The 15,931-nt window shown below is 33.9% G+C and overlaps 2 protein-coding genes, 1 long non-coding RNA gene and 1 pseudogene across 8 annotated transcripts; 2 read left to right on the forward strand and 2 right to left on the reverse strand.

Moving 5' to 3' along the window:
* Positions 1-724: 724 nt before the first annotated feature.
* Positions 725-6,269, forward strand: PDE318 (P-loop containing nucleoside triphosphate hydrolases superfamily protein). 3 transcript variants are annotated; one of them, XM_023673267.2, is made up of 14 exons: positions 725-931; positions 1,374-1,507; positions 1,887-2,013; positions 2,136-2,200; positions 2,323-2,436; positions 2,783-2,857; positions 3,263-3,301; positions 3,379-3,450; positions 3,779-3,892; positions 4,171-4,242; positions 4,330-4,366; positions 4,801-4,913; positions 5,257-5,463; positions 5,847-6,269. In XM_023673267.2, the coding sequence occupies exons 1-14, from the start codon at positions 838-840 to the stop codon at positions 6,015-6,017; spliced, it is 1,434 nt and encodes a 477-aa protein (XP_023529035.1). In that variant the 5' UTR covers positions 725-837; the 3' UTR covers positions 6,018-6,269. The 3 variants fall into 3 exon arrangements, with proteins under 3 accessions (XP_023529035.1, XP_023529036.1, XP_023529037.1); XM_023673268.2 differs by having other exon boundaries at positions 725-925; positions 1,371-1,507; XM_023673269.2 differs by having other exon boundaries at positions 725-925.
* Positions 6,270-6,644: 375 nt separating this feature from the next.
* LOC111789642 (UMP-CMP kinase 3) lies at positions 6,645-11,439 on the forward strand. 3 transcript variants are annotated; one of them, XR_015420202.1, is made up of 12 exons: positions 6,645-6,760; positions 7,513-7,573; positions 7,757-7,808; positions 7,945-8,062; positions 8,198-8,354; positions 8,484-8,564; positions 8,646-8,753; positions 8,854-8,925; positions 9,483-9,533; positions 9,746-9,784; positions 10,046-10,123; positions 10,983-11,439. XR_015420202.1 is itself a non-coding variant. In XM_023670277.2 (10 exons), the coding sequence occupies exons 2-9, from the start codon at positions 7,541-7,543 to the stop codon at positions 9,489-9,491; spliced, it is 630 nt and encodes a 209-aa protein (XP_023526045.1). In that variant the 5' UTR covers positions 6,645-6,760; positions 7,513-7,540; the 3' UTR covers positions 9,492-9,533; positions 9,746-9,958. The 3 variants fall into 3 exon arrangements, 2 of the variants coding, with proteins under 2 accessions (XP_023526045.1, XP_023526046.1); XM_023670277.2 differs by lacking the exons at positions 10,046-10,123; positions 10,983-11,439 and having other exon boundaries at positions 9,746-9,958; XM_023670278.2 differs by lacking the exons at positions 10,046-10,123; positions 10,983-11,439 and having other exon boundaries at positions 6,691-6,760; positions 7,517-7,573; positions 9,746-9,958.
* A 679-nt stretch (positions 11,440-12,118) lies between these two features.
* Positions 12,119-15,799, reverse strand: LOC111789641 (very-long-chain aldehyde decarbonylase CER1-like; annotated as a pseudogene). Its single transcript, XR_015420293.1, has 4 exons — positions 15,695-15,799; positions 13,147-13,371; positions 12,813-13,045; positions 12,119-12,345 (listed from the first exon to the last, which is right to left on the reverse strand). The product of XR_015420293.1 is annotated as a very-long-chain aldehyde decarbonylase CER1-like (transcript).
* On the reverse strand, positions 13,942-15,278 carry LOC147793326 (uncharacterized). Its single transcript, XR_015420271.1, has 2 exons — positions 14,261-15,278; positions 13,942-14,150 (listed from the first exon to the last, which is right to left on the reverse strand). It is a non-coding gene; the product is annotated as an uncharacterized LOC147793326 (long non-coding RNA).
* Positions 15,800-15,931: the final 132 nt, after the last annotated feature.

The following is a 15,931-nucleotide window of genomic DNA, read 5'->3' on the forward strand; positions in this document are numbered from 1 at the left end:
ATGCTTACAAATATTTCTTTTGGTTCTAAGTTACTAGACAATCTAATTATACTTCAATTTAGATAATTGTTTAACGTTTGGTTGAATTTTCACTGGTCTATCAAATAATTGTTTAACGTTTGGTTGAATTTTCACTGGTCTATCAAATAAATTTAATTAAAAATTAAATGTAAACTTTGAAAAATTTATTCATTAACAAGAGTATTACAAAATTTGATTAATTTAATTAAAAATTAAATGTAAACTTTAACAAGATTATCACAAAATTATCTTGGATTGTTTTTAATTTTAAACAACATATTTTCAATAAGAACATTTATGTCTAATAATAGTATTTAAATAAATCTGTATTATACTAAATTTATATTTAAAAGTGATTATATCAGTTATAAATATTTTTTTTTCTTATTGGGAATTAGGAAGATATTCTACTAATCTTTTAAAATGAGATATATTTTTAAGTGTTTCTTCAAAAATATATTTTGAATTAATCCAAGTTTTTATTTTTTTTTTATTTCTCAAATTATTAAGTGTTCTATTTAACCCATTATTTTAGCTATTTATGTTTTTTAAAATTATTATATTATCCATTCTACACATAATCGAAAATTTGTACCGGTGATTTTTTTTAATATATATATATATATTTATTTTTCTTTAATTAAAAGTCGAAATATTCACAATTTTGACCTAATTTTTATAAAATAGAAAAAGAATATCGACTACAGTAACGAGTTCGAACTTCGCACTTTCATAACCGGGAATAGGATATAGCCTTAGTAAGCTCTGAATCCCCTCTCATGGAGCTACGGACCTGACCGGAGAAGCTTCGACGGAATGAATGGCACTTGCAGCACCGTCTTCCAGCTCTGGCAGAGCCCTCCGACTAAACGCCTTATCATCCGAAGCTTCAATGTTTCCTATGGTTCTGGTCCTTTTTCTTGCTCTCCCGTACTTGATTAGTTTGCTCAGGAGGATGATTAACTTTTGTATCTCTTTCACTGCTTTCGTATGGTTGAAATTGAAGCTGATAGACGTGGCTTTGCTCAATCGCCGCCATTTCTTAGTTTCTTGAATGATACTTTGGCTTTTGTTCGAAATCTGTTTTCTTACTTCATTTTGAAGTCAATTTTGCGGCTTGTTGATTAGGAACAAGTAGCAAGATAGAAAATATCATTGTCTTCTTTTGAAAATTAGAATGCTAGTGAGTTTAGTACTTTTTATTTCCATTCTTCTGATGTATTCGCTGTATTGATTTCATTTCATTATCTTCTCCTACTCATTTTAACGGTAGTTGCTTTCTTTAGAATCTCTTCGCACTTCTTTTTTGTTGCTGATTTCTGATAGTTTCTATTTGTGTTCTTCTTAAGCAGGTATGCATGTGATTAGGAGTTCTAGGATTTATCCAAATCAATGCTTCCACAGGTCGATTCAAACTGAAACATATAACGTTGTCAATGGAAGTTATATACCGAAAACTGAAACAAAAGATGAAAATGAAGTGAAGGTATTTGGTTCTGTTTTCTTTTACTTTAATTCGGAGGTTGTGCCGTCATACATCTTAATTTGATGCAAATGAAATATGTTACCTGTTATAAACGGAAATGGAAAAACTTGAGTTCAATCGAGTTTCACTTCACTTCTAGGAAACAAGATTTTTTACATTATTTTGAAGGTTTGACCTTAAACTGAAATTGATTTTGTTCATTAGAATGCTCAACTTCTCATTTGTTTCACATGCTTTGACCTATTTGCATGCCATACTATCTCTTTCGCGATCCATATTGGATAGTTTTTACGTTACTTCACGTTTAGCTCTTCTGCCGTGGTATTTTACTCGACCGTAATTGACAGAATATAGCTACTGTCTCATGTCCTGGTTCCAGGAAAAAGATAAACCATCAAAGAATCTTGAGAGCGTGGGTGCATTTCAGAAGCTGCCCATGGTGATGCCATCTATTGATATTTTCCAGTCTGCACTAAAGAAGGCCAAGAGGGTTAGCCCTACAAAGGGTACTTTTAGTAGCATGCAGTTCTGTTTCAGTGTTTGCTTGGCTGGTCTTGTGATCTGATTTGGATGAAAGCGGACTTGAATCACTTTCTGCTTATGTTGATTTTCTTGTATCCATCTTCAGGAATAGCCAATATTGCAAAGAGGGAGCGAAATAGGGGTGCTAAGCAGCTCGATACACTGATGAAAGTTTGTTCTTATCCCAAATATCAATCCACTTTTATATACGATATAAAAGAATTACTCTAGTGCACTGTAATTGTAAATGAAATATTGTAAAGCTTATCGCGACATCTTGTTTCCTTTGTTAGGAGTTGGCAGTTCCCTTAAGAACGTACCTAGAAGAGTTTCCAAAGAAAGAATATCTTCACCCTTATGAATGTTCTCTCATTGAGTTGACACTTGGAGATGGAAAGTATGAAGAGGTATATTATGAAGCAATACTATCTATCCACTTTTTGCGGCATAAATGTGTTATTATGGACTTCACTCATTATAAGGCCTCTTTAGAATTTGCATATGAAAGTCTTGGCACAATAGTTTTAAGTTTTGTAAGACTGGAAATCTATTTTGGAAATCACATTTTAATATGTTTCTTGATTGCTTGTGTGAAAAAAATTGTTATTTTGTGCCATGTTAATGAGTTCTTGAAATTACTTAAACGTTAAACCCTAATCTTTTGAGATTTACATGCGATTCTATGACATAATACTTCCATGGCAAACATTCTTGTGAAGGATCATCAGTCAGTAATGTTTCTTCATTTAACAGGTCTTGAGAAAGGTTGATAATCTAAGGAAGAAAGTGGTATCTGTAGGGAAGGAGCATGCTTCTCTCTGTGCGAAGGTTAGGATTTTTTTTTAATTTTGTAGTCTTATCAATTGATAGTTATTGGTTCCTTCTCTGTTTTCCTCTGTTAAATTGTAAGGATCAGATATAAATTTCATCACTTCTTAACATAGAAATGTGTTAAAGAAGCACTCATACTCTTGGGAACTTTAAGGTCTACTTTCATTTTGGCTATGTGACTTAAAAGAATGTGGTAAAACTTTTTTTTTTTTTTTTTTCTTTTGTTAAGAGAGTAAAATTTCGAGTTGGCGAATCAAAATGTAGCTTAAAAATCTGTCTTTTGACTTACCTCGATTAGTTTTCTAGTGACTACCCACCACATACACGCACAACAACGAAAAGAAAATTTTATTTAGTTAACGTAATTTTAATCGGGACTGTACTTCAATGTTCTTTTTACAGTCCACATCAAAGCGGGATGCAGAGGAAAGCCTTAGTGTGGTTAGTTCTCTCCTTAATGAGGTGGCATTCTGTTCAAATATGTGAAATCATTACCCATGATGTTATTTCAAATGCAGGGTATGAAGAAAGTAGAAGAAGTCTATATTCATCAAGCGAAAGCTGTTGATGATCTGTTACAGATTGCAAAGGTATTATTTATTTTTATCTTTTAAATTCTGCTATGATTAATTGAATATCGTATTTATGGGGCAATTCCGTACCGTTCCCCCTTGTAATTATCATTGTATTGAAACTCTGATTTAAATGCCTGAAGGTGTAGTTTCTTAGCATCTTTCCTTCTAATCAATATCACTTTGACATTACCCTTTTTCATGTAACGACATCTTGGATCTTTTAATATGCTTTTTGGAGCCAACGAGCACGTTTTCTTGCTTAAGGTCATCTAAATCTGTCAGCTACTTAACACATGGAACCTACATTTATTTACAATGATGTTGGATATGTACAAATTGTCAGACTTTACGGGCAATGCCAGTTGTAGACTTGGATAAACCAACCCTTTGTCTTGTTGGAGCCCCAAATGTTGGGAAGTCGTCTTTGGTTCGAATCCTCTCTACTGGGAAGCCTGAGGTGTGTACATATTTACTATTATGGTTAAGATCACTTTTGTCATGTTTAAAAACATTCTAAAACACGCCTTTAATCATTCAAAATCAATTTAATGTTTGATGTTACAGTTTTAAACACAATTTTCTTACCACCAAAATTGATCTTGAATGATTAAAAACATGTTGAAAAATTGATTTTAACTAGTTAAAAATCATTTCTAAACCTGATGCGATCTACAAAGACTGCTGGAGAGAATGACAGTCCTGATGGATTTTCTTGCTAATATTGTTTTCCATTAGATCTGTAATTACCCATTCACTACACGAGGAATACTGATGGGTCATATAGTCCTAAACTACCAGCATTTTCAGGTGATAATTTACCCTTGAATACGTGGATTTAATTCTCCCTTTTTCCCCTCTCAATTCAATTTATTCTTTTCTGCAATCTGATTGCAGGTAACAGATACTCCTGGCCTTCTGAAAAGATCTGATGGTAATTGCACTTAATGCTTTGGCTATCTTCATTCAGAGAATTATAATTTCAGTTCTTTCTAATCCAAGCTATGAATTGAAGTGCCCGTCCCGTGTCATCTCTTCTATGTCCCATTAAATGAGTCAAATGTCTATAACGTCCGAAATAGGGTACTCCAAATTTATGAAAATGATATCAATATCGTGTCGGTGTTGGATTTTTTTAGGAAAAGTCATGGAAAACTGTATGAATTGAAAAATTAAATTTAACACCTGAAATTATCCATATAAATGGTTAGTGTTCATATTTATACTATCAACATTATGTCTGTATTTCTAGTATTTCTTGAGACTTTTGACATAGTGCTGATCTTTCCTCGACATCTCAAGAAAAGAAATTTACCTGACAGTATTATAAATGTCTATTTGGTACATAACTTTCCTCTGGAACTGCAGATGACAGAAACAATTTGGAGAAGTTGACACTTGCTGTTTTGTCGCATCTTCCAACGGCAGTGCTATTTGTACATGATCTCTCTGGAGAATGTGGCACTTCACCTTCCGATCAGGTATCACCGGCCTATCATCATTTTCAATTGCAATATAATACCTCTAATAGAACATTATCATTGCAATTTTATGGGGGTTTTTTGGTTCAACGACACGTGGGAGTCTGAGAATTCAAATATTTGATCTCTTTGACGAAGATATATATCTTAACTAATTGAGTCAGGTTCGGGTTGATAGTGAAATTTGATGGTTAAACTAATGTGTAAATGCTAATGTTATTCACGAATTTGACATGAATTACATCTCCGAGAAGAAATCCAACCAAACGGACGACAGTAACCGATCAGAACTGGTCAAATATGTCGGTCTTTTCCACCCTAATCTGCATTCTATATTGTACAGTTGGCCATCTACAAAGAAATGAAGGAAAGATATGGCAACCATCTGTGGCTCAATGTCGTCTCCAAATGTGATCTTCTGAAAGAGTCTCCTGTAATCTTCAGCACTGAAAGCTATGATCATGACGATATTGAACTAGAACGGTACAGGCGATTGGGACCTGATGGAGCCTTGCTGGTATCGGTCAAGAGCGACGTAGGACTCATCGAGGTAATTGTTGCAAACCTTTTTGTAACCACCCAGATCCACCGCTAGCAGATATTGTCCTCTTTGGGCTTTCCCTTTCGGGCTTGCCCTCAAGGCTTTAAAACGCGTTTTGGCTCTGACACATCGTTTGACAATACGTGTTTTAAAGCCTTGAGGGAAAGCCCGAAAGGGAAAGCCCAAAGAAAACAATATCTGCTAGCTGTGGATCTGGGTCGTTACACTTTTCCTCTTGTTTACTTGCAGTTCTTATCTAACCCGAGTTTTTATTACAGTTATTATCGTGTTCTAAAATACCGCAGTCTACACGAATTGATTCACATGAGTATTCTTACAACTATGATTCTAGTTTCGATACAAATTTTCCTTATTACATGCCATCTTTGCAGTTGAAAGAAAGAGTACATGAAATGCTGGTTTCTCAAATGACTCGAATCAAAACAAAAGGTGACCACGGAAACACAACTTCCATCGGTACTTCTGACCTCATAGCATCCGAAAATCAGCACTTTGATAGCGAAATCAGACTTTCAAATTTGGAAGACTCGAAACACCAGTAATCATGTCACGATGTTCAAGTCAGGAACCCAAAACTATCATTACCTGCCTCGTCCCCTCGTGGTATTATTCTCCATCGAGGAAACGACATGGACAGCGTTCGCGTAATTTAAAGTCGTCGTAGACTTGTAAGCCATACGCTGTGGGATTTTCATTTAGAGTTGTCAATTATTATTTATCATTGCTTATTCTTGAACATAAGAGGGCTCTTTACTGAGTTCATCTGAAAGAAAAGAAAATTTTGATTTCAGTAAGCTCGAGACCGAAGAATCGTCAGACTAGAGATTCGATAATGATTTTCACGTAAATATAACAAAATATGGTGAAATAATGTATAAATTTGGTAAATTTAATTTAATTTAAAATAAGTTAAAAATGGTAATTTAGGGTTTGAGATGACATTTAAAATAATTAATTTCCACATAACAGTCGAATTATATTTAATTTGGATCCAAACGCCCTTAGAATTTACTCAAAGAAGAACCAACGGAGAAAATTAAAGAAGACCACCGTAGCCGTTGTAATTACGTGACCTCTAAAATTACACACAAAAATTTAAAAATAAAAAATAAAAGTGAAATTACATAAGTACCCCTATACCGGCCGTAAACACCATTTAACGTGCTCATTCTCACGGTCAATCCCCTACCTATTTAAGCATTCACTATCTCTTCGTTTAATGCCGCGTTTTCCCTCCTCTTCTTCAGATCTCTTTCTCTCTCCTTGGCGCGCTCCGTTTTCAACTGTAAGATTCTTTGATCTCCTCTCTTTTATCTCGGAACTTACTCGATTGCACTACTTCTTGTTTGATCTCTGCATTGCCGTCGTGTTTTCGCTTGAACGTTGTTGATTTCCTTCGTTTTGTCGATTCCGCTTGGATCCAGACGTATTTTTCCTTTGGCCTTTTGAAATCGTGTGGTGAATAGAGAAATTTGAGTTCCTGAGTGTTTTCTTGTGTTTTTTATTCTGAAACTAGTTCGTTTGGAGTTTACTCGCTTAGATCTGGCTTTGAAAAATTTTACCGCCATTTTTTCTGGTAGGCAAAGAACAGAGAATTGTAAATGAACTGCGAAGTCTTTATTTCTTGGCTTGCATTTTCTTTGGCTTATTTGTTCTCTAAAGGATGCCGATGTTTTTCTTTTTCCTTTTTGCCTGTATCTTCATTGACAGTGCTATTAGCGTTATGAATGTTTTGAAGTTGTACATGCCGTTATTTCTGTATCCTAAATGGATGACCACTTTCAGGCAATTTGGATCTGCAGATATTCGATCAAAGCTGATGTTCATATTAATGTTTGGAAGATTTCAGTTTCCCTGTGTTAGAGGATTTAGAGAATAAGTAGATTAACATTTTATACATTCAGCCTAGTGTTCTTCGACTTATCGTTAACTTTCATAGCATGAAAATCACATTACGTTCTTTATCTTACCTATCTCTACTCCTTGCTTGAGTGTTCAAACCTGGTTTTGACATATTTTTATCTGGCTTTTGTGTAGATAGTCAGTTCATTTTTAAATCAGTGTCATGGGGACTGTCGCTGATGTTGCTCCAATTAAGGTAAGGTTTGACCACGTTTTTACTTCATATATTGAGGAAAGTGATGTCAATTGAACGATCAGAGAATCTCCATCGTAGGATTTTCCTGGACACTAGTTTTGTTGGGGATGTTTGTCTTTGCTTCCTTCTTGAATGAACTATTTGATCCTGAAGTCTTGGTACATGGTTAAAATGCAATTACAGGACACTAAAGGAAGCTTAGTTAATAAGAAGCCCACAGTTGTCTTTGTTTTAGGTGAGTATACTTTTCAAAGATCAAATAAATTCATAGGCTCTCTTCTTTTCTAGATTCCTTATGAGATGAACCGACATTTCTTTTTATGCTAAATTTCGTCTGGTACTAAGCTGTAGTTGGATTTTATAATTACCAGGTGGGCCAGGTAGTGGCAAGGGTACTCAATGTTCAAATATCATTGAACACTTCGGGTACACTCATCTTAGTGCTGGGGATCTTCTCCGAGCAGAGATCAAATCTGGTTCAGAGAATGGGTATGAATACTCCCCTTTCATTTAATATCTTCTAAATCTCACTACTTCTTTCCTTTCTACAACTTTTTACATTGTCGCAACTTGACCATTTACAAATATGTAGTATCTGCTGATCCTACCATTTTCTTTTCTTAGCACGATGATTCAAAACATGATTAAAGAAGGGAAGATTGTTCCTTCCGAGGTCACCATAAAGCTTCTTCAACGAGCAATGGAGAAAAGTGGTAATGACAAATTTCTTATTGATGGATTCCCTCGTAACGAAGAAAATCGTGCTGCATTTGAAGCTGTTGTAAGCCATTTCTCTCTTTTCTCTGGCCATTGTTTTCTTAAAAATCAATATCCATTCTGTACAATTGATTTTTGAGGTTGTACAATCCAAGGCAGTGCTTGATTCAACTGTATGATTGATGTTTTGCAGACAGGCATTGAACCATCTGTTGTCCTGTTCTTTGATTGTCTTGAGGAGGAGATGGAGAGGCGCCTGTTGAGTAGGAATGAGGTTTGAAGGGATAAATTTCTCTTTGTTCTTCGAAAATTTAATTTCACGCTATGAATTGCCTTTATGGATATAATAATTCAGGGTAGAGTGGACGACAACATCGAAACAATTAGGAAGCGATTCAAGGTTTTCTTGGAGTCTAGTATTCCTGTGATTCGTTACTATGAATCCAAAGGGAAAGTTCGGAAGGTGTTGATTCTCTCTCTCCAGACTTCAATACTTTCTGGCATCTTTTATTTTTAATTATCTTTTTAATTTTAGATCTTGAATCATGTTCTACTCTTCTTAGATTGACGCTACTAGGCCTGTTAAGGAGGTTTTTGAATCTGTTAAAGCCATTTTTGCTCCAAAAAGTAAACAGGTAAGTTTTGTTGATATGCTTTAATTTTTATTTTCTTTAACACGTCTTGCAGTTTCTTAATAGAAAATTTGGAACCCAGCCTTAGTTATGCGGATGAGAAAGCCCATCAAGTTTGGATTGTAGGAAAATGTAGGAATTTGGCCTTTTCAAAATCTTAACCATGAGGAAGAACTAAACTCACTCTTAGGGTCCGTTTATTTTTTAGGGAATTTGAATTTCCAATATCTTGACGTGCCTGGTATTTAGATGTCATGTCTGGGAATTTGAACTAAACATATTAGATTGTTGCCTTGTAATTGCCTTTTGACCTTGTGGCTAGTGAACAGAAACCATACATGCGATTCATTAGAGATCAGTGGAAGTTAATTGTCGTAATGTGGCTGTTAATTTCATGACATTTAAATACAAAGACATGGTTGGAAAGTTTGTTTTGATTTCTAAACTATACATACGTGACAGCCAAATTGATCCACACATGTAGTTTTCGCTTTTGCTACATTCTGGCCTACCATTCCTCATTACTGGTACTGATGCTGCTGTGGTTTGCCTTGTTGCAGGTTCACTGAAGATGAACTGCCCGGTAGCTCTTCGTTGATATCTCCTTTGAGGTAACACTGTAATCACAAACCTCGCAGATGAGTTCATCTTTTGTCACAAACTATTATATTAGTTTATCAACGAGTTTGTCTAATAACCCATAGTGGAAATGGTTTGTCACAAACTATCAACTTTTTCATCATTTCAAGTTTTCCCAATGTTAACATTTGGCTAGCTTCATTCAACTCCATGTTTCTAATTTCTTTCCTTATGCTATTGGTAGGTATTGATTATGCTGGCTGCATCAGAGTTGGATGTTTAGGTTCTATTCTATACAAAGGAGTTAACCATATTCTTATTATTGTTATCGTACTTTATTACTAAGTTTTGTCGTGTGCATCTTACAAAAGAGGTCTCTGTCTCTAAATTTTTCATATTGAGAGTGTATCCGTTCATTTAAATAATAAAGGCAAGCCTTGCTTCCATTCATCTTTTATTAACAGTGTCTCATTCCATGCATCGCCCCACCCCATCCCCTTCGCTAATGTTAAAGCTAGATATAACTTCAGCCACTTTTTGGCAGCTTCTTTACACATTTTCAAAGAAAAGGATTTGCCTGTAGACCGACGAGGAAGGGGAGAAATTGATCGTTGCAGCTAAGGTTGTAAGAGCTCTAACTCGTTGCTAAATCTTTAGTTCTGCATCTAATACGTTTTTTAATGTTAAAATTGAAAATTGATGATTTATTGAACACGAAATTCAACTTTTTGTAATAGATTCTTTGGGTATAAAAAATGTGAATATGTGAACCTATCAACCAATTAAAAGATTGAAAACCTATTAGACACGTTTTATAGAAGTTCAATGAAATAACTTGTAATTTAACCAAATATGCACCCTAAATTCTCATTACATAGACAACATTGGTAAAAAAAAAAAAAAAAAAAAAAAAAACAGGGTTTGTAGATAGTACAAGAAAAACCAATTTGTGTAGAGAGGATAGATAATTACTCTTTAGAAATTGAAATCTTAATACCCTACCTTCATTGCAAAAGCCTAGATTAGGGGATACTTGTCCTTGATGGTATCCATGACAATTCCAATTTTTTCTTGAATTCTTTCCTTGTTTGGAGGCTCATAATCTTCTCCTACTTTACCAACTCCTCCCAAATGTGATATTTTAGTTGCACTTCTACTGATCTTCCTTTTAAGACTAAGTTTTGCCTCAAATATCATATTTATCTGTTTAAACTATTTATCTTGACTAATCTTCTTCTTTAGAGTACTTTACCTATACGATCTTCAACAACCAATCTCTACATGACCATGTCATTGAATTTAACTATTTCATTGTTTAGCACCCAAAAAACCTCCAATATTTTTTTTAATGGTATAACATTTTCAACTTCTCTTCAATATTTTACTTTAGTTTCACTTTAGTCCAAGAGTTTTGAAAGCTAATTCTCCTCACTTATATACTCAAAATCTTTAATTTTGTTGAAAACAAAACGAATGGCTAGGAATTTGTCACCTGAACGTTAAACTTGGGGATGACCCATGTTTGCATCTTGAGCTTTTCAAATTGGTTGCTTCCAACCACAAATGTACGGCCATACGTCCACGTCAGCAGCTTTGTGATTGGGGACAGCAAGCACAGATACCACGTGGATGTGAGAGGTCTGGATGCCAGCGCGGCAGATCCTAGACGTAGGTGAAAGATGGATTCAGGAGTTGTGAGATGAGTCAGATGGACCACGTCAGCAACATCTTCTTCTTCTCTTTCGAGAGATTTTTGATACAGAGCATCGGAAGATTTGTCCAGTGTGCCGTAGATGTCATCCTAAAAGGGCATAAATAGTGAGTAGTTGGTTCGGAATTGGGTGTGATGCAACGAGCGAAACCTGTAATTGTTTTTTACTCTCAATTTTCTTTCCCAATGATAGAAAATAAAATTCAAGAGAAAATATATTTAATAACTTTTTTTAATGACATTTTAACCCTTCACCCTTAAATTTATAGTCATCTTTTCTGTTTCTTTTTTAAGAAAAATAATCAAACAATTAATAGAAAGTAAAGCAACATAGTTTCATGGAAGCATGAATATATATATCCACTACGTGTTTAAGAACATGGATTAGTTTAAAATTGGTTAAATTTAACACATTCAAAATTTAGTCATTCAAAATAAATTTTTATGGTATGAAAATCGTTTCCAAAAGTGTATAGTCAAACAATATGTTAAGTTTTAATTATTAAAATAAATGTTTCAAAAAATGATTTTAAACCTAAAAAAAATGTGATTTTATAATTTATCCTAATAAGTAATATCAGAGTTTTATAATCAATCTCCAACATTTGATTAAAATCTTCCACCCAAGCTTGGCTCAAGTAAGGATCGATCAAAATCCTAATTTACCTAAAGACTTTAAGACTTTAAACTAGTTCTAGTTATTTTTACTCTTTCAATCAAAATAATACTTTAAAACCCAACTCAAATTCATATATTTTTCAACCAATATAATTTTCTAAAACAAAACCTTAACATGATAGGATAAACTAACCTTCCAGCAGACATACTAATTTTCATTCATATATAATTATTATTAAATAAAAAAAAGGAGTAAATGGAAAATAAAATGAAAGCATAAAGAGAGACTTACGATGGAGTATAGATGAGGAACTTGAGAGGAGGAAAGAGAGTGAAGAGGCGATTAGGGACGAACTCAAAGTTGCAATGCCCCATTATGGTTCATGAAGTCGATGCAAGTAATATAAACAACACAAGCTGCCACAGATATTGTTCCACTCACCACTGTCATCGTCACAGGTGTGAAAAAGTGTATGAAATATGCTATAATTCCTCTGCAAATGGATGAATCACAGCTGCCATAACCATACAGATCCAATTCTTAGCCATTTCATGAGAATTTTCTTTTGAATAATTTAATCTCAACCTTTTGTAAATTACGTTTCAAAATATAGAACTAAAACAAATATCTTTCTAAAACATTTCCTTGACAAATTGTTTAAGATTTCAAAACTGATAAGTAAACAAACAGTTAAAAAAGATTCCAATGTCTTTTTAGAGAAAGTAAAAAATTCATCAATAAAATTGTGAAGAAACTCATCGTTTTCAAAAATTAAAAAAATTATGAAAGGACACTTTTGTTGACATTCAAATTGGTTAGGAATAAAAAGAAATCTAAAAGTTTAAAAGATTGAACTTAGCAATTCAAAATTTTATCTATTAAATGGAAAGTCCATAAAGTAGTAGACCACGAGCAGATATGGCAGAAAACTTCCTACTCTTGTAAATAAAGCAAATGTTATTTTCGATAGGAATGACTTACATGTAACAGGCTCTGTGACGACGGAGGCGTGGTGGTGAGAGTGATAGCGAGAATAGAGATAATGATGGTGCAGAGCTCTGTGAAACTAGTAATACAGAAACTCCACTGGACCTGCGTGTAGCAGAAATGTAACAACGATTCCATCTGTCCTCCATAAAGGAAGATTTGAAGTTTTCGCAATAGCATTGCTGAGTATGTAAAACAACATTCCATTCAACAGTAGTTGGTCGTCCCTGTCCACAAAACACGCGTACCAAAGAAAAAAAATCATCACAGTTGTATTTAATAATTTTCACAATAATTATGCTGAGACGGTGCGATGCAGAAAGATTACCGGTTTCGTTCTCTGTCAATTTGTTCGAACTCAACGCCCTTGTCGACGATCCGTGCAGTGCCTTTTGCAGATCGATAACAAGAATAAGAGAGCCACATTTGAATATGGATCATCCTCCACGGGAAGAAGAGGAAAAATCAAAAGATATGAAATGTCTCTCTCTGTTTTGTCCTTCACCGTGTAATGGTAGATACTGTGAATCACACCAGGGGCCAAAACCAGATACTGCAGACAAAATCATATACAATCTCTTTTCAACAAAATACTGTAAAAAATGGACGTATAAGCTGTTAAGAATGAGAAATAGAAATAGAATTGGGATCGAAAGTATGATCTTCATTCATGTTTAACACGTTTAAATAGGATACAAACTATCAACTAATACCTAAAAATAGAAAAAATATATATCTAACTAAATCTGGTAAATAAATAAAATATACTATAAATCTAACCATAAATTGAAGAATATTAAGATATAATATCTAGGATATATTCCATAAATAATATATCTCAACATACACTCTCCAACTTGAGGGGGAGTGTTGAGATATATTATTTATGGAATATATCCTAGATATTATATCTTAATATTCTTCAATTTATGGTTAGATTTATAGTATATTTTATTTATTTACCAGATTTAGTTAGATATATATTTTTTCTATTTTTAGGTATTAGTTGATAGTTTGTATCCTATTTAAACGTGTTAAACATGAATGAAGATCATACTTTCGATCCCAATTCTATTTCTATTTCTCATTCTTAACACGTTAAGAATGAGAAATAGAAATAGAATTGGGATCGAAAGTATGATCTTCATTCATGTTTAACACGTTTAAATAGGATACAAACTATCAACTAATACCTAAAAATAGAAAAAATATATATCTAACTAAATCTGGTAAATAAATAAAATATACGGTTAATCAAATCTATACTAACAACTCCCTAAATATGTGAGATATATTCTAACTAATTATCACCGCAAAATATCCTCTTAATACCTGTGCTTCAAACGGCATGGGCTAAGGCCTGTGACTCATCTGAACCATAGATGGAAGAATATTAAGATATAATATCTAGGATATATTCCATAAATAATATATCTCAACACTCCCCCTCAAGTTGGAGAGTGTATGTTAATCACGTCCAACTTGTCTTTAACTTGTCTTTACGGTAGGTCAATAACACCCAAGTTGTCTTTCACTCTTGTCTTCTCAGTAATGAAAATATCCGTAAAAAAAATAGACCGCCTTTGATTGGTTTGCATTTTTAGACTTTCAAGAAATTATTGAATTTTCAAGAAAGATGCAAGACTCAGAAGTAGGCCGCCTTTGATTGGTTTGCATTTTTAGACTTTCAAGAAATTATTGAATTTTCAAGAAAGATGCAAGACTCAGAAATAGACCGCAATGATTGACTCGAGGATTGATAACTTGTCCATTTAATTTGATTTGGAACAAGTGAATATCCTCCCTGATCACTTGTTGGTCCATGCATAAATGCTTTAGTGGATAATGACACCAAGATCGGTGCTTTGGATCACTTGAGAGGCTGTGAAAGAAAATACGAACATCTTGAATTTGTCACCTTAGAGCTTGGTGAGAAATTTGAAAATGCTTATAACGTATTCTTGATATTGGATGATTGACGATGGTAAAGACTTCACTGATTGGTTAGGGTTTGGCTTTAGGTAATACTCCCCTTGGACTCAGAGTCCAAGGGGGTATTAGGAATACCACGATCGATGCTTTGATATTAGGAATATCAAGATCGGTGCTCTGATACCATGTTAAGAATGAGAAATAGAAATAGAATTGGGATCGAAAGTATGATCTTCATTCATGTTTAACACGTTTAAATAGGATACAAACTATCAACTAATACCTAAAAATAGAAAAAATATATATCTAACTAAATCTGGTAAATAAATAAAATATACGGTTAATCAAATCTATACTAACAACTCCCTAAATATGTGAGATATATTCTAACTAATTATCACCGCAAAATATCCTCTTAATACCTGTGCTTCAAACGGCATGGGCTAAGGCCTGTGACTCATCTGAACCATAGATGGAAGAATATTAAGATATAATATCTAGGATATATTCCATAAATAATATATCTCAACATAAGCACATAAACAAACATCTACAAGGCTACAATCTTGCTCGTGCCTAGATTTTTCTAATCGCGATTCCGTATCCCTCGAACACAAAAACTACCGAAAATCAAAAGATTAAACACTTATTTATAGCTGTGAATCATAAATAAATCAAGGTTTATCTTAGTGAAATATCTAATGTTCATATTAACAAACAGGTTATGTGCATGAGATTCGGTCCGCGCAGAACAATGAACATGAACGATCATCAATAAATCATTGTTTAATTTAGTGAAATATCTAATGTTCATTTTAACAAACAGATTATGTGCATGAGATTCGGTCCGCGTAGAACGATGAACGAGCATTAATAACAATGGCGGTGAGCGGAACATGAACGAAGCAAGAAGAAAACTAAGAGAAATAGACTCTGAAAGATACCTTAAAGCTTCCGAGAGGTTTCCATGGCCAATCAGTGAGAAAACCAGGCATGGAGGCCATTAATGCAGAAGCTCCAGTTCTTTCAATGTCTCCATTTTTCGTTTCGAAGCTCCTTTTATAGGGGAAACTATTCAAAGAGCCCATATTCAAATATTTACCGCCAAAGTGAATTACAATTTTCACTTTTATTATTTATTTATTTAATTTCATCGCTAACTTATTATTTATGATGCCATG

This window comes from Cucurbita pepo, chromosome 3 (genome assembly GCF_057944985.1).
Source record: "Cucurbita pepo subsp. pepo isolate OVF chromosome 3, ASM5794498v1, whole genome shotgun sequence".
Taxonomy (NCBI): domain Eukaryota; kingdom Viridiplantae; phylum Streptophyta; class Magnoliopsida; order Cucurbitales; family Cucurbitaceae; genus Cucurbita; species Cucurbita pepo.

What these genes read in the sequence shown, in the direction of transcription:
- PDE318 (XM_023673267.2), top strand. Translation starts at nt 838, where the DNA reads ATGAATGGCACTTGCAGCACCGTCTTCCAGCTCTGGCAGAGCCCTCCG. An exon ending in AAGATGAAAATGAAGTGAAG is followed by an intron (nt 1,508 to 1,886) that starts GTATTTGGTTCT and finishes TCCTGGTTCCAG; the next exon opens with GAAAAAGATAAACCATCAAA. An exon ending in GAGATGGAAAGTATGAAGAG is followed by an intron (nt 2,437 to 2,782) that starts GTATATTATGAA and finishes TTCATTTAACAG; the next exon opens with GTCTTGAGAAAGGTTGATAA.
- LOC111789642 (XM_023670277.2), top strand. Translation starts at nt 7,541, where the DNA reads ATGGGGACTGTCGCTGATGTTGCTCCAATTAAG. An exon ending in GCCTGTTGAGTAGGAATGAG is followed by an intron (nt 8,565 to 8,645) that starts GTTTGAAGGGAT and finishes ATAATAATTCAG; the next exon opens with GGTAGAGTGGACGACAACAT. An exon ending in CCAAAGGGAAAGTTCGGAAG is followed by an intron (nt 8,754 to 8,853) that starts GTGTTGATTCTC and finishes TACTCTTCTTAG; the next exon opens with ATTGACGCTACTAGGCCTGT.